Genomic DNA, 23,098 nt, shown 5'->3' on the forward strand with positions numbered 1-23,098 from the left:
AATAGGCTCAGCGACTGTTCTCATGCCTTCTTCACACCTACAGGACCTGCTGAGGAATGAGAGGGTAAAATAAGCTCCGGGGGCCTCTATGTTTACTCAAGGAGAAAGCTTTAGCAGAGCAAAGGTAGTGGAAGAAAGGCGCAGGTGCATCAGCTTTTATTCTAAGCTTTAATTCTAAGGGAACTTTTCACGTAGCTGCAGAAGTCGAGCTCCGCTGCTCCCCGTCTGCGTGTTAGTTACTCAAGGGACCACACTGCGTCTATATAAATATATATCTCTATATATAAATGCTCTATGCACGTTTAGGCTACACCAAAACTCTAATGCATCACACGTGTACATAAAAAAGTGCGCAGCCGAGGCTACATGTGCACACATCTAACCGCGAATGTTGTGAGCGCCACAAACCAAATATCCCCCCAAAGCTGTCTGCCAGAGAAGAGCCAGAAGCATCAGAGGAGGACAGAGCTTGTCACCCAGCTTGTGTCAGATTATTTGCATCCAAACGAGAAGCAGGAGGAAGAAGAAGATCATGTTTGTTCCCTTGCCGGTGCCGTTCGTCTTTCAGAGAACTGCCCCTGACCTCAGCGCCTGGCGTCTCAAGTCCCCTCTGGCTCTCCGCTCCAACTCCGGTAAGACATTTTTTTTTAATTATTTGTATTTATTTTTTTACTGTATCGTTTTTATCTTCCCTCCTTATCCTCCTCGTGCTACACCTCCTCCATGTCGGCCAGCCTCGCAGACCCGCCCCGATGCGCTTGCAGAGCTGGAAGAGCTGTCGGCGCACACACACCCACTTTACACACTCACTTCCCCCGGTCTCCTCTTTTTTTCTAACCAGATTCCTGTGCGCCTTTTGTTTGAATCGGAATTAATTTATCCGTGCATTAAGATAAAAAAAAAAATAGAGATATATATCCTCGTATTCGCTGTCCAGTCCGATGCGCCTTTACTCCATCCACCCCCTGCGTGTGATGTTTTATTTCCTCTCCGCCTCTGTGCTCCTTTCTCCGGGTCTTTGGCTCTCCAGCCTCCGCTCCCGGTCCTTCCCCTCTCCTCCGCTGCCTGCGCCTGAGCCTCAGCCTCCGACTCTCCCCAACTAGACTCTCGGCAGGCAGGGAATATTCATGCCAACTTATCGATCCTGCGGAGATCGATTCCGGGGCCGGTGGAAGAAGTGAGAGGGGGAGACAGAAGGAGAGAGCAAGGTGTACGGAGAAGTGCAACCATGCTGAAGGAGAATAGAATTACACCCTTTTATTCCTTTGTTTATTTTTTTTTAAATTGTGTGCATGAGCTTCATTCACAAACATAATCTGGAACCACGGACTAGTATTTATCATTGTTTATTGAGGCGCATGAATGCTTCCATCTTGGCAAAAAATCTCCACTTGGAGTGACTGACTGCGTCTCTTTCAGTCCCATGGCTTGGCTACTGCGCGGTGGGGAGCGGAGGGAGTGTGGAGTCAGGGAGGAAGAGGAGAGGAAGATGAGGAGGAGAGGAGGGGGGATGAAGCAGTGGCGCTGTCTGTGTTTTATCTGCGCTCATGTGGAAGAAAAGGGACGCATGTTGGGAGCATCCAGACCGGCCCCAGTGTATAAGTGCTGCTGTCAGAGGATTCAGAGCGCAGTCCAGCCTGGTCTGATTTCTAGGCATGCAACAGCTTCCTGTTTCTGTCTCGTTTGTGGACGAATAAAAAGCAAAATAGTTCAGCAAAGTGTTCTAGTAGCAGATCTCCATAACTTGTGAAGATGGACTGAGGCATAAGCAAACTTTGAACCTGCATAGTTGCACAAATGCACAAGTTTTATGCAGCTGCATAAAACTTAAATTATACTATGAAAAGTTTTATTTAGGCTAATTAGTTTATTTTAAAAGTGAAGCTAAAGTTGACTACACAGTGTGTTGTATTCATTTGGATGATTTTGGTTTACAGAAAACGGCGCCTCTCCACAAGGAGAGCGCTCCACAAAACGCTGCTGCTAAAAAGAGAAAAAGCTAAATGTTCACAGAGCTCTGTATCCTAGCATGTTCATGGAAAGTTAAGTGGAAGGAAAAATGATTGTAGAAAAAGATGGTCAATTAATTTGTGATTGCCATTAGTGGTAAGATGTAAACAGCAACAAAAGGTAGAAATATATTCCTGTGTGTCATCAATCTCGAACTTCACTTTTTGAAAACTCTTTAATGATATTTTAAATTATTAAGACGCAGGCTGCCTTTGTGCACTGATTTAAATGAGCTTTTAGAGGGGAAAGTTCAAAATTTTGGAATTGAGGTTCTGCTAAAAGACTAGTAGGCTATTTTACCTTCAATGTGCTATTCTACGCTTTCATTAAGTATAATGTAGGGAACCACATATGTGTTGCTGCAGGTGGTAATCCAGGGTGATTTGTAATTGGTTTTGGCATGAATGACAACAATTCTTTCCATTTCATGCATTCAAATCAATCAATCAATCAAATTTTATTTGTATTGCACATTTCAGCAGCAAAGTGCTTTACATCATAAACACAAAAATACAAAGTCATGCAACATAGAATAAGCAATACATTATTACGTATTACGTTTCAAATCACAAATAGAGGTGTCGCAGTACATATTGTAAATATAAATTATATATTAAATAGATGCAACTTTTAGGACATTTTTATGCATGGCAGCCATCTTGGATGCTGAACTTCCAGCTTCACTAGTCACAATTCTGGTTTCAGGGCGATGTTCTTGTTTTGTTTGGTGCTGGGAACCCAAAAATGAATATTTCCGCTTTATCGAGGCGATGCCCCATAAATCCAGACTACTTGGACCCAGATGCTGAAGAGGAAGATTTTTTTTTCTCAGCTAATGTGGGGAAAAAAAGTATTGAACTATCTCTTTAATGGGACAACCAAAACAAGCCGTACCAAATTCCTAGTATCGCTTTTAGAAATCTGTTTTGACTCATTTGATTTTGGAAACAGCCAGTTTCACCTCTCACTGCAACCAAGACAAAGGACAAGTGATGGAGATGAAGAGAGAAAAACAGGCTGCAGGGACGAGAATGACCTGTTACCTGCCGTTTCTCCAGAGACATACACAAAGAGGGGAAGGGACAGATGTTGGAAGGAGGGTGAGGCAAACGGACCCGCGGGGAGGAGTTTTTGCTCTCCAAGTGTTGAAAAATGGCAAATGTCAGAATGATATACAAAATAAAAGTGTGGAAAGAGAGACAGAGAAAGGAGAGAATCACGTGAAAGTGAGTGAGATGACAGAGTGAAAAATGAGGAAGGTGAGGAAAACTCAGTTTGAGCTGGAGAGGTGAGGATAAACCACAGATGAGCCATTATGTTGCAGCGTCCTGGGCCGTGGCCTTGCATCTGAATAAGCAGACAAACGGATGGGGAAGTTTGCGCCGGCAGCTGGGCTCCTTGGACGAGGGGGATGACAGTGATTCACAATGCTATGCTGATTTTATTCTGTTTAGATAAAGCAGAACGGCGCAATGTCCTTCTTGAAAAATGCAGGGTTTGTTGCTGCAAGGGTGCTGGGTCGATTCACAAACCCCAGAGTGAAACGAGACTGGGAACACGAGGAAACAAGATGGAGGGAAGGATGTTTGGCAACAAATTAATACTGAAACCAACAAAACTGACATTTTAAATCTGTTTAACATTTGAGCTTTAAGGGTTCACAGCTTTTGCGCTGTAAATGTATTTTTGCCACCAACTTTCTCATATCTTGTCATGTTACTACCACAGACTTTAATGTGTTTGGCCAAAAACAATTTGTAGAAAAGTGGAAGGAAAATGAGATATATGTGATTTTTATTAGTAAAAAATGTCAAAAGTGTGTCAAGGATACGGATTCAGCCGCTTTTACTCTGATACTCCCTAAAGAAGTGAAACCTGCTGGCTTCAGAAGTCAACTTGTTGGTAAATAGAGACAAAATGTGTGTAATTTAATCTCAATAGGAATCCAGCCGTTCTGTAAAGGCTTGGAAAGATGTGGAAAATTGATGTTTGCAGACACTCTGTGAGCTCTTTGCAAAGACAAAGAGTTTTAACAAACTTCAGTTCAAGGAGGTAGCAACAAACTCCGGAGCTGTTTCTGCATTAAAGGACAAAGTGCTGATTCAAAATGGCTAAATACTAACGTAGGCCACACATATTTGATTTTTATTCATAAAACATAACTGTGCTTCACTTTCCTTCCACTGCAAAATGATGTGCTTGTCTCCTACATCAAATCTCAGTGAAATACTTGAAAGTTTGTGAATGTGACGTCACAAAGTGTGGAAAAGTTCAGGAGGATGGAAACACTTTTGCAAGGCCTACAAATTTCCCGTGTAGTCTGTGGGCTTTTGATTTGAGCTCTCGGTTAACTTGTCTCTTTGACTGGTGGCAGCTACTTGACTCCTTTGTGTCAGAGCTTTGTGCCGGGTCAGAGGTCACAGCGGCAGTGTTAGACTCAGCCCCACCTGACCCTGCTCTGCCCCCCTGTGTGTTCATTCTCTTTTATGTTACAACAGGCCTCGAGCACTCATGCACAACCCCTGTGGGGGCTCACACACACACACGCAAACACCCCCACACACACATGGTCATGAAACAGACAAGCCATCACATGCAGTAGCATAAAACAAGCGTGTTAGACCCTTTTCCACCTGGATGGTGAGCTGCTGTAACCCATCCAGGTTTTGTTCTATTTTTAATGGCACCGTGTCTGTGAAAGGCACAGGTCAGTGGCATTGCTGTGTGAACTACCTGTGTGTAAGTAGTAAAGTGGTTTGTAGAGCCATCAGCATTAACCGGCGTATGAAAGTTTAATGGGACATAGAGGAGAAACCGGTGAGTTTCCCGCACGGTGCTGGGCTTGCTGGGATATGATATGATGGGGCCAAAAACTGCCTTTTTCCTCACACACTCATAGATTCAGTTCATCTTCACTATGCACTCTCTGTCACACACCATTAGCCACTGTTTCCTACAAGACTGACCCTCTTTCACGCATGCAAGCGCTTACACTTACAAATGGGTTTCAAATTTCAGATTTAAAATGCTGTTTTTTCTTTTTTGCTATATTTCTTTTTCTGCTTTTATCATTTAGTGACATTTAGAGACATTTTTGCTGTGCAGCTCCTGCAAGGTTTTCATTCGAATGACGAATTAAAAATGTGACCTGAGTCCAGTATCGATCAGGATTTTCCTGAGTGATACAAATTTCTGGGGTTTTATAGTTGTTTCTTTTTTTCTGAAAGCCATAAATGCTGATATGAAATCACCACATTTCCATTTACACTCATCACATTTGTGCTGTAGAAGTCTGAGCTCCACCTTTTGTTATGCAGAAATTTGCCTCAGTCTTTTAATACTTTGAAATTCTTTTGAGCCATATTTCTCTAGGCTTTCCAAATCCAAACTCTGGCTCCTTTGGGACGTTGCATCCAAACTGAGGTCATATTTTTACTCATATAAGATTATTTTGCCGTAATTCAAGAGAGGCAGCAGTCAGGCTTTTACACACTGATGCTGATTTCTGCTTGATTTGGGCTTTCTCTTTTTATTTAAGGGCAATAACATATAAAAGGCACAAAATAACTAAAATTCCAAATAAATGTCTTCTTTCTGTATCAAAACTGAAAAAGTGTCCTTTTTAATGATTGGATCTCTTAGTCTAAATGCATTCCCCATTTTTCCACCAATAAGAGCTAATCAATGATAACTAATAAATTCAAATCTCTGGTTGGTTGATTGGTGCAACTCCTTCCTTTGCTCATGTCTTTTGTTCCTTTGTTTATTGACTTGGAACATGATGTAAGGTCATGCATGTATCTACTTTGTGTGTGTGTGTTTAATGAAGAGGGAATAAATGTGCACAAGTATGAACACGTGTGCAAACTGGTGTGTGCAGGTATAGATTGGCTTGTGGAGGGGGAGCGTGCAAGTCGCAGTGTTAACATGATTGCAAATGACAAAATGTCAACCTGGGTTTGTTAGCAACATAATGGGGAATCAATAGACACGAGAAAGATGTCAATACTACATGCTTTATTGCATTAAGCTACCTCTCTCCTCTTCTGTGGCTCTCTCTCTCTCCCTCCCTCTCCTCTTCTTTTCACATTTCTTTCCCACTCTCTGCTCTCTGTCACAACCTGAATCCCTCTCACTCCCTCCGCTCCGCTCTGCTCTCCCTGTGGTAGTAGAATTAGATTGCAGTTTATGAGGCAGCCGCAGAGTCCTGAATGTAGCACACTTATGTCAGGATGCTTCAGCAGCTAATGGGCTATCAGTTGGTCTATATTAGTTTGACAATGTGACAAGACCCAAAGAACGCCGGAGGCGGGGTGGTTTATGTTTAGCTGATGTGGAATGACTTAGCCGTGGAAGTCGGGATTGGATTTAATTTTAAAATCGGCGTATGGCAATACGAGCTTGTAATCATACCCGCTCTAATTACAGCGACTTCATGCTCCTAAAATACTCACTGGGAGTTAAACCTGTTATGTGGTTCTGGATTAATCCACAGTCTGAGACTGTATATAATGACACCATTAGTAAAGATGTCTTATTTGTGTTGGAGCACAGTTAATCCTATTAACTGTTCACCTCTTATTGGATGTGCACAGCTGTGCACATGCAGCAGTAGGGCTGTAAATACATATGTACAAAATTCTAGGAAATTGTGTGTTTGGTGGTTGACACTAATATAGTATTAATGCTCATTAGCAGCATTAGTAGAATTGAATTTCCCTTAAGAACCACAGGGATCAAGATGCAGACATATAAGGAGCATCTTAATGTGCATTTTTGTCATGTTACAACTACAAACTTCAGTTTATTTTATCAGAGTTTTGTGTGCAAAATTAAAACAAAGTAAATGTAAAGAAAATGAGCAGTCTTAAGTTGTACATTTTCTTAAAAGGTTTTTGTGGCTCTTATTTGCAGTATTCAGAATTTCAATGAGAAAGAAGAGAGAAAATGGAGCAAAAGTCCCAAAGTTTGGAATCAAACTCTGGATTGCTGCTTCAAAGTTCAATATGAGGCTCTCTCTCTATTGCTACACAACACGGTGGTAGCAGCATGATGATGTGGTAAGGGCTTTTTCATCCTGAAAGCTGGTAATAGTTGATGGGAAGATAATATAAATTAATCCTGGAAGAAAACTTGTCAGAGGCAGTGAAAGACTTGACAGGTGGAGGTTCTCCGTTCTACAGGACAACAACACTAAACATACAGCCAGAGCTACATCAATTTAAAGGATATTCATGTTTCTGAATGGTCCAGTCAAAGTCCAGATTAGAAATCTATGGGAAAACTTTAAAACTGATGTTCACAAATTATAATTCTGACCAAACTTGCCTAACTTTGCAGGAAAGAATATATCAAAAAATATTAAGATTTGGTTTGGCAATGGAGAGAGACAAGCAACGTATTTTCATATTTTTACTTTACTAAAAAAATAAATTAAATAAGGGATGTGAAGATGTTTGCAGTGCGAGGGGAAAGTGACCTTTACAGCCATGCTTTAAATGTCCATACCTCCACAAAGACACTTTGAAGTGTACGCAGCTGGACGTCATTAAAAAAATATCACTCGCCGACCTCGATGAGTTGCATCTACAGCCTGATTAGCTCTGAATTTGTTAACTGAATTGCTGCAGATGCATTTTGTGGTGTTGGTTGGTGTGTGTCTGGTGAAATAAAGCCCAACGGTAGCCCCAACCAGGAGCTGGAGGAGCGGGCCACTTAATCACACCCCGAGACCTTAATCAGCTGAAGAACACACACATACACACCAGGATGGAAGAAGAGTGTGTGGTGTGTGGTGAGGTGTGTGCAGAGCAGTTAATCAACACATCAGCAGGACTAAACACATACAAACCTCCTGACTCCATTCTTGATATTGATTTATACTCTTTTCTCTGGTTCTTGCTCCCATTCCTCCTATCTCTCTGTCCTCCTCTCTCTCATTCTCTCTCTATCTCTCTCTCTTTCTCACTCTGTCTCTTAGAGAGTCTCTCTCCGGCTGCGTTTGGATGCTTGGTCAGAGGTAGAAGCTCTGTTATCAGGGATTGAGTGGACGTCTCAACAGGCTGCCAATCACAAACCTCAAACTATTAGGAAGTCACAGTATGACTCGGATCAGGCTGTTTCTAATACTTTATTAACTTATTAAGGAATTCATTTCCACACAGTTTACTCCTAATGTCCTCCCTGGGAGGTTGGGGCCAAACTCCATGCATAATATGAAATTTCATTTTCATAATGTGGAACTGAAATGATTCAAAATAGAGCAGCTTGCATTGTGTTTTGTCGTCATTACTCTAGAAGTGTTAGAAGACTGTGTGACATGTTGGGGTGACTTTCTCTTAAAGGTAGATTAAACTACTCACTACTTGCGCTGAACACCTGGGATGTCATTTCAAAATATATCATTTAGCCAAAATACACATTTTCACCTTACTAGGCATGCTATTAAACAGAAATGCATTTTTATATACATTATAGTTAGTTAGTTTATATATATATATATATATATATATATATATATATATACATGCTTTCTGCCATGTTGACTTGTTTTGTTTTTATTTAGTTTCTAAAAACTGTTTTAGTGATGTAATTCATGATGTGTGGATCACTGTAAGAGTAATGTCAGCATTGATGGAGCTAAATATGAATCTAAACTAACTTAAACTAAACTGAACTAAACTGAACTGAACTAAACTAAACTGAACTGAACTAAACTAAACTGAACTGAACTAAACTAAACTGAAGCTAAATGCATTTTCTGTTTCCCCTTTTTTACATTGGATTGGAGTTGTGTGTACTACTTTCCTCCTCTCACTCATACATAAGAGCTAAATTTCATGCATATTTTTCATGCACATTGTGCAACATCTGAAGAGATGACTGATTTATAGACTACCAATTGTGTTTCCACCGACCGTTGTCTTCTTTTGTTGTTGATTGCTACAGGCTGTCACCTCTGCCACCAGGCTCATGTGCCAGTACATTTAGATAATAAAAAAGACCAATAAAACCCAGGGGTTTGATTGGGTGTCTCCCTTTTAGCCCAGCGGAGCAGGAGGCCTAAATCAGAGCCCTTTCTCGTCCATTTCATTTAGCTGATAAGATTTATGGTAATGAAGAGGTCCTATTAACCTCCGGGGTTCCATCGTATGTCCTTCAGACATGCATGTAACGGGTGGATGAGAGTGTGCTCAGCGTTTGGGGTTTTCAAACCAACGGTGAACGTGTCTTCCAGAAGCATATCACATCACTGCAAACGCATTCACACACATTCACAGGCAGCAGAGACCCCCCCCCCACTCCCTTAAAAAAAAGAAAGAAAAGAAAAGCACTGCAGCCCTTAGAGAGAGCTGAATGCATGTTTAATCTCCGTTCTCTCCTTTTTCTTCTCAGCGTTTTCCCCGCTCCTGATCCCCTCTATCCTTCCTGCTCTCTGTCCTTCTCTCAGCAGGAGCATTCTGTTCTGAAATTAATCTGTTGTACTTCACCACCTCTCCTGCTTCTCATTTCCCTCCCTTGTGCAGTTTCTCTCACTCCTGTCTTTCTTCAAAAACTTTTTTTTACAGCAGCTGCAAAAATGTGACAGTCTTTAGCAATTATCTGCTAGTTTTTAAGCCATATAACAGTTTTTGTTGCCTTGCAAAAATATTCACATTCTTTAACTTTTTTAAATTGTGTAACTTTACAACTGCAAACTTCGTCGGCCTTTAACGTCTAATAAAACTTCAATGTGTTTTATTAGAAGTTAGTGTGATAGTGCAGAGCTGGAATAAATTTGGAAGAAAATGGAGCCAAACATACTGAGCCTCTGAGAAAATTTGGTTTCAAGTTTTGACTCTGTTGGAGTTGGGGTTCAGACTTTGACTGGGCCATTCTAACACATGAATATGGTTTCATGCCAGTGTCGCTCTGGCTTGTGGGTAATTTTTCTGTTTGAAGGTGAACCTCTGGTCTAGCCTCAAGTCTTTTTCAACCTCTAAAGCCTGGTTGATTTCTATGCCGATTTTCGTCCCGATCTTCGTCTTCTTCAAGTCTAAAGGTCGCTCCGATTGTCGTGATGGTTTTCAAGATAATCTTAGGAGATATTCCTGCTCTGTGTGATGTCTTAGGAGTGATCTGGTTTGCTCAGAAGAATGTCTGGACCGCTACGACCTCAAATCGGAGAAACTGAACATGTCGGATTGTCTTGGTCTGATATTTGGGAGTGTGAGTTGTTCCCAGTGGGAAAACGAGGACGCAGCCTTTTGAACAGTCAGAAAGTGAAGCGACAGAAAGGTGGAGGGGACTCCAAAATACATAATAATAATTAATCTTAGGAGATATTCCTGCTCACTCTCACTCTCACTTCTTCAACTAACACCTTTTATTTTTGAGTTATTGTTTCTCTTTTAAAAAATAATCCACAAACTATCGCGTTTGCTTCTTCCTCATCAGGCTTGTTTGCTTACTCTAAGCTACTGTTTTGTTTCAAGAGGTTTTGTGAGACTTTTTTTCTGGCAGCTGAAACATTTGTGAGTGAAATCTGCTTGTGTCTATTATATCTATGATTTGTTTTTGTTGTGTGCGGAGCCTCTCCGGTGTGAAAAGTCAAAGAAACATATTAAAATCTTGTCTTTTTAACCAGTTTTTCTTCCAGGATTGCTTTGTGTTTACGTAATGACAAGCTTCTCTGTCTCTTCTGAAGAAACGTATTCCCACATTATGATTCTGCCACCACTGTGTTTTCAAGTGACAGTAATGTTTTCAGGGTAATCAAAGCATCTTCTTGCATGGTTTGCAAACATAACTTTTTAGAATCTTCATATCTGAATATTCTGGTTACTAATTATATATTCAAGCCAAATTTTTCAGATTTTTATTTAACCGACCCATAACTTAAAATCTAGATGCTGTCTGAATAAAAATGTTACACTTTGCCCACCATCTTAATACGCTTGTGATGTTAACTGGTTGTCCGGAAATATTAGCAAGTGTGGAAAAGAGGGGAGGCATCTTAGGATGTTAGAGGGAGGCACAAACCCTTCCCTCCTCTGGACAAGGGTTGCACCCCTCTGTCCCTTTGTCTGCTTGTAAAAAAAAAGAAAAACAAGGGGGGATGAGGTAGGAGGCACAGAGCGGGGGTACCGGGGGAGTGACTAAGTGACCCCTCTCTCCCCTCTCTTTTGACGTATTCATGTTCTGTCTATTTTGTCCCTCTCCCTCCTTTCATCCTGTTTCGTTCCCCGGTTTTCAGCCTGGTTAAGTTGGCCTTGCGTGTCCTGGCCCTCTCTCCCTCACGCTGTCCTCACATCTTCTTGGGAGTGGAGGGGGTGGGGGACAGCAGCCTTGTTGCCAAAGTGTCTCTAGGACACATTAAGGCCCATAAAAGCCTAGTCTGCCGCCACACTCTTAACCACCAGTCAGAGGTAGTGTGCAAAAGTGACTTTAAATGAGTCTGTGATTACCTTGGAACATGGGCACATGCTGAAGTGGCCAAGAGAGTGTGAGACAAGGCCAAAGCGTGGAAAAAGACAGAAAGTGCATTTCTCCGCTTTGTTTCTTGAATCCCGTACGGAAGACTGAACAGGAATTAATATTGGTTTCCGCTGTAGCTGAGAGCTAAAAAGGCCAGCTAAATGGAAGAAGCAGTGATGGGCCTAAAATCTCCCTCCCCCACGTTGCAACCTGCTTGTCCCTTCCCTCCCCTTCACCCCATCCTCCTAATTGGCCACATGCTGCCATGAGTGACAAGTGTAATCATCAGTCAAATTATGATGCGAAGAGGAGGAGGAGGAAGGTGGAGGTGGAAGAGAGGAGCAACAGAAGGAGGATGGGGGGCAGGAGGAGGCGATGTGAGTGGGGGGCGAGTTTGAAAGGATGCGCTTTGATCAGAGGCAGAGAGGGGGCGAGTGGGCAAACTGACAGAGCAACATGGAAACCTGCTGTCCACACACCTGCTGCTTCAGAGATGGGCAGCATTAGCACCCTCAGGACCTCACCGTGGAACAAACAGCACAGGAAAAATCAGCAGCAGCAGATAAGAACACAGTTCATGCTAAATAGAGTTTAAATAGTAATTTATTAATAGTTACAAAATGCACCCAGAGTTTGCACTTCACAGTCTTTTGCACAGAGGTTTAGACTTTTTTTCTATGTGTTTATATTGATCTGTCTTGTCTGTTCTTCATATTTTGTTATTTCTTTTTTGTTTCCAACACAGTTTTTATTATTGTAGCACTAACATTGTAAAACGTCACATTCTGACCTCAAAGTTTCCCAAAAACTTCAAATCCTTTCACAATTACTATTGCCAACCCTATACCCCGTCTTCCCCCACTCACTGCCAGATGCTTACTGATCTGAGTCATAACAACAGTTTTAACAAAAATGAATAAATAAGAGAAAATAAATAAGAAAAATAACCTTAAAAATAAAGATAAAATCACATAAACCCCTGAGGACACATTCAGGATTGAATCTGATGCCCTTTTGTAGGAGCTTATATGAAAAAATAGTAATTACAATTATGCCTCTGTAATTAACACGTTGAACTTCCTGATTTCAATATCCAGTTTTGAACTGTTGAGGTTTTAACATCATCGACTTCATCTGAACACGACTCAGAGCAACAAATGTTCAGAAAGTGTCTTCTGTCAGAGGATTCTTCAAATTCACTGTAATACTGACTGCTACATCCTTTCTGACAACGGCCATCACTATTTATAATAACTCTGAAGAATTTGAATTAATGCGTCACAACATTTAATTTCCTTTTGGGAGAAATGAAGTATTTTTGAGGTTAAATTTGAACCAGTGTTTCGTTGAAAGATCACGTGATGGACGCCACATCTTGACCACTAATTACTTTTCGCAGTTAAACCAACCAGCCCTAATTTGTGGGTGTTTGCCACCACTGAACAGCTGGAGTCGTCTTTTTTCTCGTGTAAAACTCTGAGACAAATGTAAGAACTTGACTATAAACCAGATTTAGATTTCAAAACTCCGGCTTGTGGCACCAGCTCGGTCTTTGTTTTCCTGCTCCGCTACGTCATGTTGATGTTACATTTTTGCTTTAGCTGCTCACTGAGAGCAGATGTTGGCTTTCCAGCCGGCTAACGAGGTTTAGAGTAATTAGAAGTGCTGATGAGGCGCTTTGATTCTCCGGCTGTGGCGGCCGTCTCATTAGCGGCTAGCTGCGGCTAGCGCTGCAGCAGTCACATCCTATTAGGCGGCTCAATGTACTCTGTGAATTAAGAGCAAGAGATTAAGAGGAGATGAAAACGGTCCCTGCATACACACACACACACACACACACCCACACACACACACACACACACACACACACACACACACACACACACACCCACACACACACAAATACATATGCACCCATGCACACACGGAGACAGATGACTCAGAGTGTTTTGAAAAGATCAGCAAAGTTCACATCTACTCACTCCTGTAATGAGATTGGAACCAAAAGCAAAACTCACAAACTGTCCAGCTTTCCAACCTCAAAATAACAGAGGAAGGAAGCGACTTGTGACCCCAACTACCAGTTGAGCCTGCAAACTTTACTACTCAATTAAATTGGAATACAAGCTGCTAATATGTTGTCACATTTGCAATATTTTCTCAATTTTTCTCACTTGAACAAGTAAACTGCCAAGTGACCAAGTAGCAGAGGTGTTAATAAATCTTGAAATAATTCTCACTGTATTAAATAAATCTGTCTTGTGGATTCATATGCTTTATTGCATTTTAAAATCAGTTTCATTGCTTAGTCACATCACAACACTGTCAGGCTAGTTAAGTTATGGTTGTTGTTTTGGCATTTCTATTGTAGTTATAATACATTTTTAATCAGAATAAAAACATATATCTTTAGTTTAAATGTCTTAGAGCCATAGATGAAATAGCTACAGCTAAGTCATCAAGCAGTATTCATACAGAGCCTCTGACTGAAAAGGAAAAGTAATTTTCAAAAGATAAAACATAATGTATAGAAACTATATGCTGTGAGAAAATAGTTTATCTGTTTATTTTCATTTCATTAAAAAAATATGTTAAAATTATTTGTACCTTTCTCAATAATGACTGGCTAATTTTGTCCATAATCTTTTTATTTTAACATTAATATCAGTGTTATCACTCCTACTGATGGGACACGTTTGTGTGCTTTTTATGAGAAAGATTTTGTAGATGCAAAAATTTCGTAGATGCATCCTTACATTTTCAAAAATGGTGTAAATGTTTTATAATTATAATTTGACAAATATTGCACTTTGTTATGCTTCAATGCCTGCAACACACCAGCAGGTCAACATTAGACAAATATAAATTTAGAGAAATAAGCTCCTGATTCTTGGAAACTCTGGCTAAGCAAGAGATTGTCCTAAAGAAGAATTTAACTTATGTTTTATAAAAATTGTTATCCTTTTCCCTGAGTCATCAACATCTTCAACTTATAATTAAAGTTTAATGGAAACAGAATCTGGACAAAGTAATACTCGTGTAGAATAGCTGACATAGAATTACTAAGTTTTTGTGCTTCCTAGCATAAAAATTAAAGATTAGGAATGGGCTAAATGGACTTCTAAGTCATATTCTCCATATATCCAGTTCACATGTGTAGAAAAACATCCTCTTTGATAAGTTTTTTATATATATATCACCAGTTTCTTTTCACCAAAGCCTTTTTTCTTTGCATTTTTAAAATTTTGTTTTTGAAAATAATCTGGGCTAACATTGGCAGGACTTCTGATTAATGTTCTTGTTTTTCATACAAAAAAGAAGTATGCAAGTCTTACTTCTTAGATTTCTAAGCTGTTTTCTTCAAATTAAACAAAACAAAAAGACAACCTTGAAAACGTCCCCCAGTCGTCACTGCTCGTCATCAGCACCGTCCTCTCCGCTGTTCCCTTCCTCTACTTCTGTGTCTTGTCGTCTTTTGTGTGATGGAGTGATTATTGAGGACATGGCTCCTGTGTTTAACACTGGTTGATGAAGTCTGCCTTTGTCTGTCTGCGCTAACCTGTCGCAACCGGGACATCGCTTATAGCAAAATCAATACACAGAGCAGAAGAGAGAGGCCAGGCGAGGGAGATATGGAGGAAAAAGAAAAGGTTGGAGATGATGGGTGGGAAGACGGGGCTTTTTTTAGTGTGTGTGCGTGAGTGTTGGAGGTAGATAAATGCTGCTATCAGATGGACAACTGTAAGCAGATTTAGAACTGGAAAAGGGCAAAGTGAGGAGAGCAGGGCATTTATATGCATATGTTTGTGGAGCCTGTCGATGGCCTTGACCCAGGTGACTGTTTGCATCACTTGTGGTGTGAATACCGGCGGTTGTTTGAGTCGCAACCTCTATCTGTTTTCATCGTCTTCGGATCCCCAGAGCTGAAAGTGGTGTGAAGAGGAAAAGGGGGACCAATGAGAAAGGGATGGGACAAGGAAAAGGAAAGACAGAGGTGTGTGTGTGTGTGTGTGTGTGTTTGTGTAAAGGGTAGAGGATCCAGGGGGGTGCTGGCTGTTGTGTGAGAGAGGCACAGCTGGGAAATGAGAAATGCAACCCCCCTCTCCATACCACTACCTTATACTCACATATCCAGCGCACACACACACGCGGACACACGATCCCCATCTCTTTATCCTCCCCTCAGGAAAGACGGTTTGGCGGTGCTGGTGCTGAAGGAGGAGGAGAGGTGGAGGAAGGAGAAGGGAGAGGCATGGAGAAGGGGACAGATAGGGGCATTAAAATTCATGGCTCTTTTTTTTTATTTTCCCTGCTGAAAATCAATAGTGTTTACTATGAATGAGTGGAACAGTGGACAACAGTGGTGCCGGGGGGACACAGAGAGAGAGACGGAAAGAGGGGAGGATGAGGAGAAGGAGGAGGAAGGGTGACTTTATTGCGATAGGCAGAAGCACCAGAGGCCAAGGTTAAAGACTATCCGGGGCAGAGAGACAGAAAGAGATAGCAGTGCAAAGTAAATTCACTTGTCTTCTAAATCAGACATACTGCCCCCGTGAATGCATATTTATCGTCCCCTGCCATAACAATGTAATGCAAACCACAGTTTTTCATGCAGAGGCAACATCAATTGTTCCACCTCCTGTGCTTTTTTCTTCTTCTTCTTTTTTTTTTTTTACTATATCTTCCCGTTCCTCATTTCCCGCTCCAGCTAACTCTGAGTCTGTGTGTTAATTGGCAGCACACAAACATCCCTGACACGGTTTCTAGCAGACAAACACAAAACTCCCCCTCCAAAAAAAAAAAAAAGAAAAAAACTGAAAGAAACCCCCACACACACTGAAGCTGGCTCACACTGAGTTGTTCAGCAGCCTTGACCCTGTTTCTTGCAGCTGAAAGCCTGGAAGTTCAGGATGGCTTACCAGTGTTTTGATTAAGCACTGTCTGTGTGTTTCACACCGCTTGATCAAAGTACGGGTTTTTTTATCTGTTTTTAAACCAGCTATGTCTCCAACGCGCTTCAGAGAAAGCTAAAGCTTTCAAAGCAGCTTCTGCAGGCAAAGTTTTGTCAGCAACTACACCATTAGACCAAACATAACACACGGCTATAGGACATAAAGTATTTCCATGTTGAATTACTTTTTGACAGAGGCTATTTTTTTTCAATCTTTTCTCAACACATTGTCTTGGCGGTCTTGTGCGTACATGCGCACACGCCGGGGTGCTCGTGCCTTCTCGCTCGTGAGCTGTGCAGAGGATGATATATATGCAGTCAGCTCATGCATTATGGAGAGTGCAGGTGAGCTCGTCTAAATGTGAACTGCTGGTATGTGGAAGGTTCAGGACCAATCTCACCAAAGCCTTTTTGTATTAGCATAGCATCTCCATTTCAAATCAACCCCAGTCAAAAACCAGCTGCATCTTTTATTCAGCAAAAGATATTGATCACACTTTATACGTGCATATCTAATATGTGTTGTATGCTAAGTTTTAAAACTTTAGCATGTGTGTGAGATGTGTCCTACCAGAAAACTTTGCATGAATTGGTTGAGGCAAAGCAAATGTTTTTTTGTTTTTTTTGTTCCAAAATACTGATTTGTAGTATTATGCTTATTAAAAGTCTTTTGGGCTTTATTTTTGCCTATCTGTCTTCCGATATATGTATCTTAAAATATATATCAGAAGACAATATTAAAACAGGATTCAAAAATCTTTTCTTTCCTGTTCTCACAGTGAATAATTATTTATATTAGGAGCAAAAGAAACACCAAAAAGCTGAAAATGAGAGGAATCACTGTAAATAACTACAGTATGATGACATATTATTATTTAACCTGTCAGTAGACTCTGACTTTAATAATTAACATGGTTAAGCCAGCTAAAACTAAAGTCTCTGTGTGGTTTCTATAGAGAATGTTGTTTCTGTTTTGTACTGTAGGTTTAGCAACATTTCAAATTCAGTCATATTCCATAGCAGATGATAGTTAAAAACCCCAAAACATCAAACAGAGCAACCTAACCGTATTCTTCTTAGGCTTCCTGTTATTTGTGGAGGATTTAGCTCTTTCTTTCTGTCAGCCTGAGAGGACTGCAGGCTGCAGTCCCAACATGATGGGACCCAACAGTACATGGAGACTCGCCATGTTTCACAAGTTTTTTTTTAGCACTTTCCTAAATCTCTGTGCTCCCTCTGATCTCATTCTGAAAATCCTTCTGATCTTGAAAATCATTCGCCGCGTTCTTTGATCCCGCTAAATTTGTTTTTTTTTTTTGAGTTTTGAAGCAGAATTTCACCAGTCAGAGTTCATCAAGCTGAATATCATCTGATTCAGCCTTTTACTCTGTGTTTCTGTTATGTTTATCTTTAAAATTAAGGATGCATTCACACCAGTCTTGCTTATTTTAACTGAACTCTAGGTTTTCTAAGTTGTCTGATTTGTTTGGGGAGTTTGAATGCACGACTGAACTTTGACAAGGACCAAACTCTTGTTCCTCGGTTCAACCTCAGATTGGTTGAACTCTGGTGAGGTTCGAATGCATATGTGAATACAAGAAGGACCAGAGACTGCTCCAAAAGCAGGAAGCAAACTACAGCGCAGGGCATTCTGGGGAAAATACAACCAAAGCATGAGTCTACAGCTAGTTAGAAGAATGACTCATGGTCTTCTACCAAAGAAAAAAGAGAAATCCTACTACTACTAAAATCTGCAGATACTCCATTTTTGTCTACATTATTTGAAGAAGAAAGTTGAGAGTATATCTTCTTCTGAGGTTTTTATGTCGTGTTCTTCAGTGGTTCTTGCTGCAGCGCCACTAGAGGCGAGGAATGGAACAGGTTTTTCAAAAGGTGTGGATCATTTGTCCAGTGTGAAAGTGAACTACATCAGCTGAAAATGTAACAAATGTTGCAAGTTTGGTTTTCCAATCGAGCCAGAGCTACAGACTATCAGGTATGAAAACACCCTGAGTCAGCATTCTTGGGCTCAATGATTCAGGTCAGGCTGGAGTGGGTTTTGGATCACAATAGCTTTCTTATATGAGATTCCCTGCGATTCCTAAATGCATCCCCTATGGTGCCTTCTGCCTTATCTGGATCTTAGAAATGAAGTAAACCAATTCAAACTGAGAAACACAGCTTGAGCCCATACCGCAATTAGCACAGGGCCATCTTGTACCTTCTTGCCTTTTTTCTACCAATATATGAATGTTGGCTGCGTAGAAAGTTAAGAATGCTTTATTTACTAATTGTAGGAGAAGACAGACAGAGCTACAGTAACACGGAGAGCCTTCCAAGGTCAGAATGGTTTGTGGCCACAGCCATGTTTGTTCATTACTGCAGTGCCTGAAAAGATCAAGGAACGTGTTGTTTGCTAACTTTAGTTTCTAAGTGCACTCTCCTGGCTTTTTGCTTGTTGGTCAGAATGACCTCCAAAGCACCCGTATATACATTAACGGCCAACATTTCATTGTGACAGCTTCTCTTTTTGCGTGTACATGTTTTTCCATCAATATTCCTCCTTGTGTTAAAACAGAGACCATCGAGGCCGTCTCTGCCTCTCTGTCATGTGCCTGTTTTTTACCATCACGCCGCTCTAAATCTCCCCTTCCTAAATGACTGGAGTGGACGAGAGGTCACAGTATATGGGGGAGGAGGAGGACAATGCGGGCTGTGGCTGTGATAGAGCCTCTCCTCATTGCCTTTTATGACCAGAGGTGGTCCATTGGCTGAATCGGACTCAGGGAAGGTAAACGTTGGTATGTTGTCGTGAATTTTTGCTTTTTATCAGCAAAGCACATTGTTGAAATGGTTAAATTCAGTACTGTATCAGCTGTCAGTCTTTCATCCTACCTTTTCCACCTCCTCCCCCTCTACTCTGTTCCCTTCGCGACCGTTTCCAAGGTGCCCATTCCCAAGGGCTGGAGGAGGGGTGCAGTGATGTCATCCATGCATAACTCCACACCTGTAATTCATGGCCTGCTCTCCCAACCTCTTTGTCACTGTCACTTATTTCTTTCTGTACTGCATCTTTAATACTCCCCCGCCCCTTTTCTTTCTTGAATATTCTGTTGTAGGCATGCTCCAGTGTTTTTTTTTTATCCAAACGTGCAGTGGCACCATCAACTATAAAATTTCACCTTTGATTCAGGAATAACTCAGTTTTATTCCAGGGCTTTGTGAAACCATGACACTTATCTTTTCACTAGCCATTAAGAGACGGACAGTTGAGGCGCCCTCTGTCCATAGTGTGCATAACTCTCTACATCTGCTCCATGTTTAAAAGGTCATTTGTCTAACCTGACATTTTCTGCCCTTACCAAAGGTTTCCTCAATATCCAGCTCCGACTCGCTCAATCAGAGTTTATGTTTTCCCATCTATTTATATGCGTTTGTATAAACCTTTTCTGACAATATGTTGCTCTTTTGGTGTCAGAAAATATCAAATGAGTGGGCGGCTGAATTCTATCATCTTGTAATGTTCCATAAACTCAGAAATGACAGATGTTATCCAGTGTGTATGTGGGTCTTCTTGTTTTTGCTACAGTGTAAGGACCATTTTCCTAGGAAGTACCGGGTCGCACTAGTCCTTATGGGGCCAAGAGCGAATGTCCCATAAGAAGAAGTGCTGTTTCTGGGTCAGGGGATTGGTTTAGGACTAAGGTGTGAATTGAGTTAGGGTCAGGGTCAGGGTCAGGCAGGTACTGGTAATGGCTGGATCTAGCATTTGCCATTTTATGGGGCTCATCAGTCTAACAAATGCAACATCCTGATGACCAACTGCAAAGTGTGATTTTAATATCTGTGATACATGCTTTGAAATAAATTTTATTTACTTACAAAGCCCAGGCATCATACGTATGTGTTGTTTTTTTGGTTAGGTTTAAGTCTGCGATGTGAATTCGGTTCAGGTTAGGCTTTAGAAATGAATGAAAAATGAATAGAAATCTTTGCAAAGTTGTTGCCACAATAGAAAGACATACCGTGTGTGTATGAGTGTATGTGTGGTACAGCGAGATTTAAGTTTTAGATGTCTGCAAATAGAAAGCTTGGAGAAAAGGAAGGCACTGTGGAAAATATGTGGCAGTAGGAGCTTTTTTATATATAATGAACTCAGCACAGGTTGTCACTCTCTTGTTTTTGCCTCGTGTGCCTTTTGTTCCTCCCCTTCTCCACCATTTTGGATTTTGTCAAGGACAAAAAGAGAGGCCCCACAGAAAGGCCCCCTACCTGAGCAACACACTGCCTCCCACCTGACATTCTTCTAAATCTCTATCACATCTTGGTTTTCATTTCTTTGTTGCTTTTTTCCCAGTTTATTTTTTATTCAAACCTTCGTATTTTGTAGGAACAAATGTGTTGTCAGCAGCTAAACGGACTAGTTTCAATCTAAAATCACAAAGTCGTTTGAAAACTGTTGAACTTAATGTTAATGTTTACATTAATATTAATGTCTTAGGCATTATAAGTTTTTAACTGAGCACTTCTCTCACTAGTGATGGGAAGTTCAACACATTTTAGAAAGCTGAACCGGCTTTTTCAGCTCCCAGTCTTATTTCATTCTTATCTGCAACCTCATGTATTATCTTAACTTAGCAAATATGTATGTTTTGTATGATAATAAGTCCTTTTGTATTTAGTATTTCATTTGAAGCCAAAAGCGGGCCTAATTTTATGTGTTTATTCTGTTGCAAAAGCAGGCATTAGTACTTTTATGAATTCTTTATTCAAATGTTTTACTTTTATTTGACACAAAAACAGATGAACAAAACTTTGCAAACAACTCTGCAGAGCAGAAACTTTAGCTATTGATGCAGAAAAGAAATTACATTAACCCTCAAAGGTAAGAGTTTGGTGACTGTTGTGTGTGTTTCTGCACACATATAGAAAAGTTTGAAACTTTCCATCATTGATCATTGATCATGTGCGGCTCTCCTTTCACGTTTTATTTGTCACTGTAAGTGTGTGGCTGAAACTACAGCATAGATGTTGGTTTGAATCAAAGTGAGGTTTCGCTTTAATCTGATTCAAATGTCACTGATTTCATTTTAATGCTTTAAATGAAAAAAAGAAACATTTGTCTCCAAAGGTCTCCAAACCTTAACTGACTGAGGGGAAGGTTTAGTTAGGCAAAGAACCTGTTTTGGAAAACATTGACTTTAACACTAATTGCACTATAAAATCCATTTCCTGCTGCTTGTGTCAATTTGTTGCTGTTTTTTTCTCCAGTGGAAGGATGATGCATGCAGGTCTATTTCAGGACAGACTTCTTAAAGTGGACTGTAGAAAGAAACTACATCAAGGACAAGAAGAACATAGAAACTTTACATAGAAAAGCTCCAGGGACATTTACATACAGTCTCCGTATTAAGGCTCATACTTGCAGGAGCGTTGATCAGTACCATCATATTAGAGTCAACTCTTCTTATCATAATTAGGGAAATTAGAAATATCAAAACAAACGAAGAAACTTTTTTGTCTCCTCGTTTTGATTTATAGGGACCAAATCACTATGAGACAAGTTTATTTATAGTCAGTGGTCAAGTTCAGTTGCTCTTGTATTTCTTGTGTTTTTTATGCTCTCCCTCCTGCTCCTCCCTTTCCTCTGTGCAGCCATGTGTTGTGGTGATGGGAGGGCACTGGATGACTGTTGAATGAACTCTGTGGTTGTACTGACAAATCAATGATAAAGAGGAATGACATAAACAGCATAATGCACCTCTTAATGTTTTTATTGATGCTCCTTTCCTCACTCCCTGACCCCAGATTCCCTTCTTAACTTTTATGCCACCTCATGTCTTTGCCTTTTGCTTTGCCCAGCAAACAATCTATTTCTTCATATTTTTCGCTATACGTATCCTTTATCTGTGTCATTTGTTTCTCTCTGTTGGTCTGTCTATCCTCTAACTACCTCCCTCTCCCTCTCTCTCTCTTCCTCTCTGACTCTCCCTCTCTATTGATCCAGTCATAGTTTTCTCAGTCTTCACAGTACTGGGCCGCTCTAATCAATACAGATAATTGTCTGCTCTCTCTCTCGATGCCAAACATACTCTCCCCTTCTCCCCTCTCTCCCTTTTTATCAATGAACCCCCGGTCTTCCCTCACCCCGCCTCACCCACCAGGCCCTCCCCAACCCCCTACCAGACGGGGATTCCCCCTCCCATAATGACGAGAGATAACCTGCTTTCTTTACCGATTTTCTCCCCCACACACACACATCCCTTCCTCACCCACTGCCTCCCTTTCCTCCCTTGTTCATCGATTACCGTGAGAGTCGGGGCCCGGCCTGCCCGCCCTGCAGATGTAAACACACACGGCGCTCGTGTTGTGGTTTAGTTGCCCTTCAACTCTTCCACGTGTGTGGGCCCTTTGGTTAATAGGAGGGTTGGTTGTTTTTTTTCATGCTCACCCTTCTCGTGAGTAATTATCAAATACACTTGGCTCACATTAAGATTTATATTTTTGTTCATTAGAGGATCTTCCGTTTTTTTCTTTTTGTCCCGATCAGACTTTTGCGAAGCTACAATATTAAAGCCACCAACCAAAAGTTGATCAACTTGGACGTTTGACCTGCTGAGATGAGCAGCTGTCAGGGATTGCAGTCATGAATGTGATCATGGTCTTTTTATAAGTTCATAT

General features: G+C 40.9%; 1 protein-coding gene across 2 annotated transcripts in view; it reads left to right on the forward strand.

Moving 5' to 3' along the window:
- Nucleotides 1-244: 244 nt before the first annotated feature.
- The window catches only part of pou2f2a (POU class 2 homeobox 2a), a 56,817-nt gene continuing 33,963 nt past the window's right edge, over nt 245-23,098 (forward strand). For both annotated transcript variants that reach the window (XM_055048141.1, XM_055048143.1), the window contains exon 1: nt 245-632. In XM_055048141.1, coding sequence (XP_054904116.1) covers nt 533-632 — 100 coding nt within the window. In that variant the 5' untranslated portion in view covers nt 245-532. The remainder of the gene's footprint in view (nt 633-23,098) is intronic.

The sequence above is a fragment of the Poeciliopsis prolifica genome, unplaced genomic scaffold (genome assembly GCF_027474105.1).
Source record: "Poeciliopsis prolifica strain line A6 unplaced genomic scaffold, Auburn_PproV2 SCAFFOLD026, whole genome shotgun sequence".
Lineage (NCBI taxonomy): Eukaryota > Metazoa > Chordata > Actinopteri > Cyprinodontiformes > Poeciliidae > Poeciliopsis > Poeciliopsis prolifica.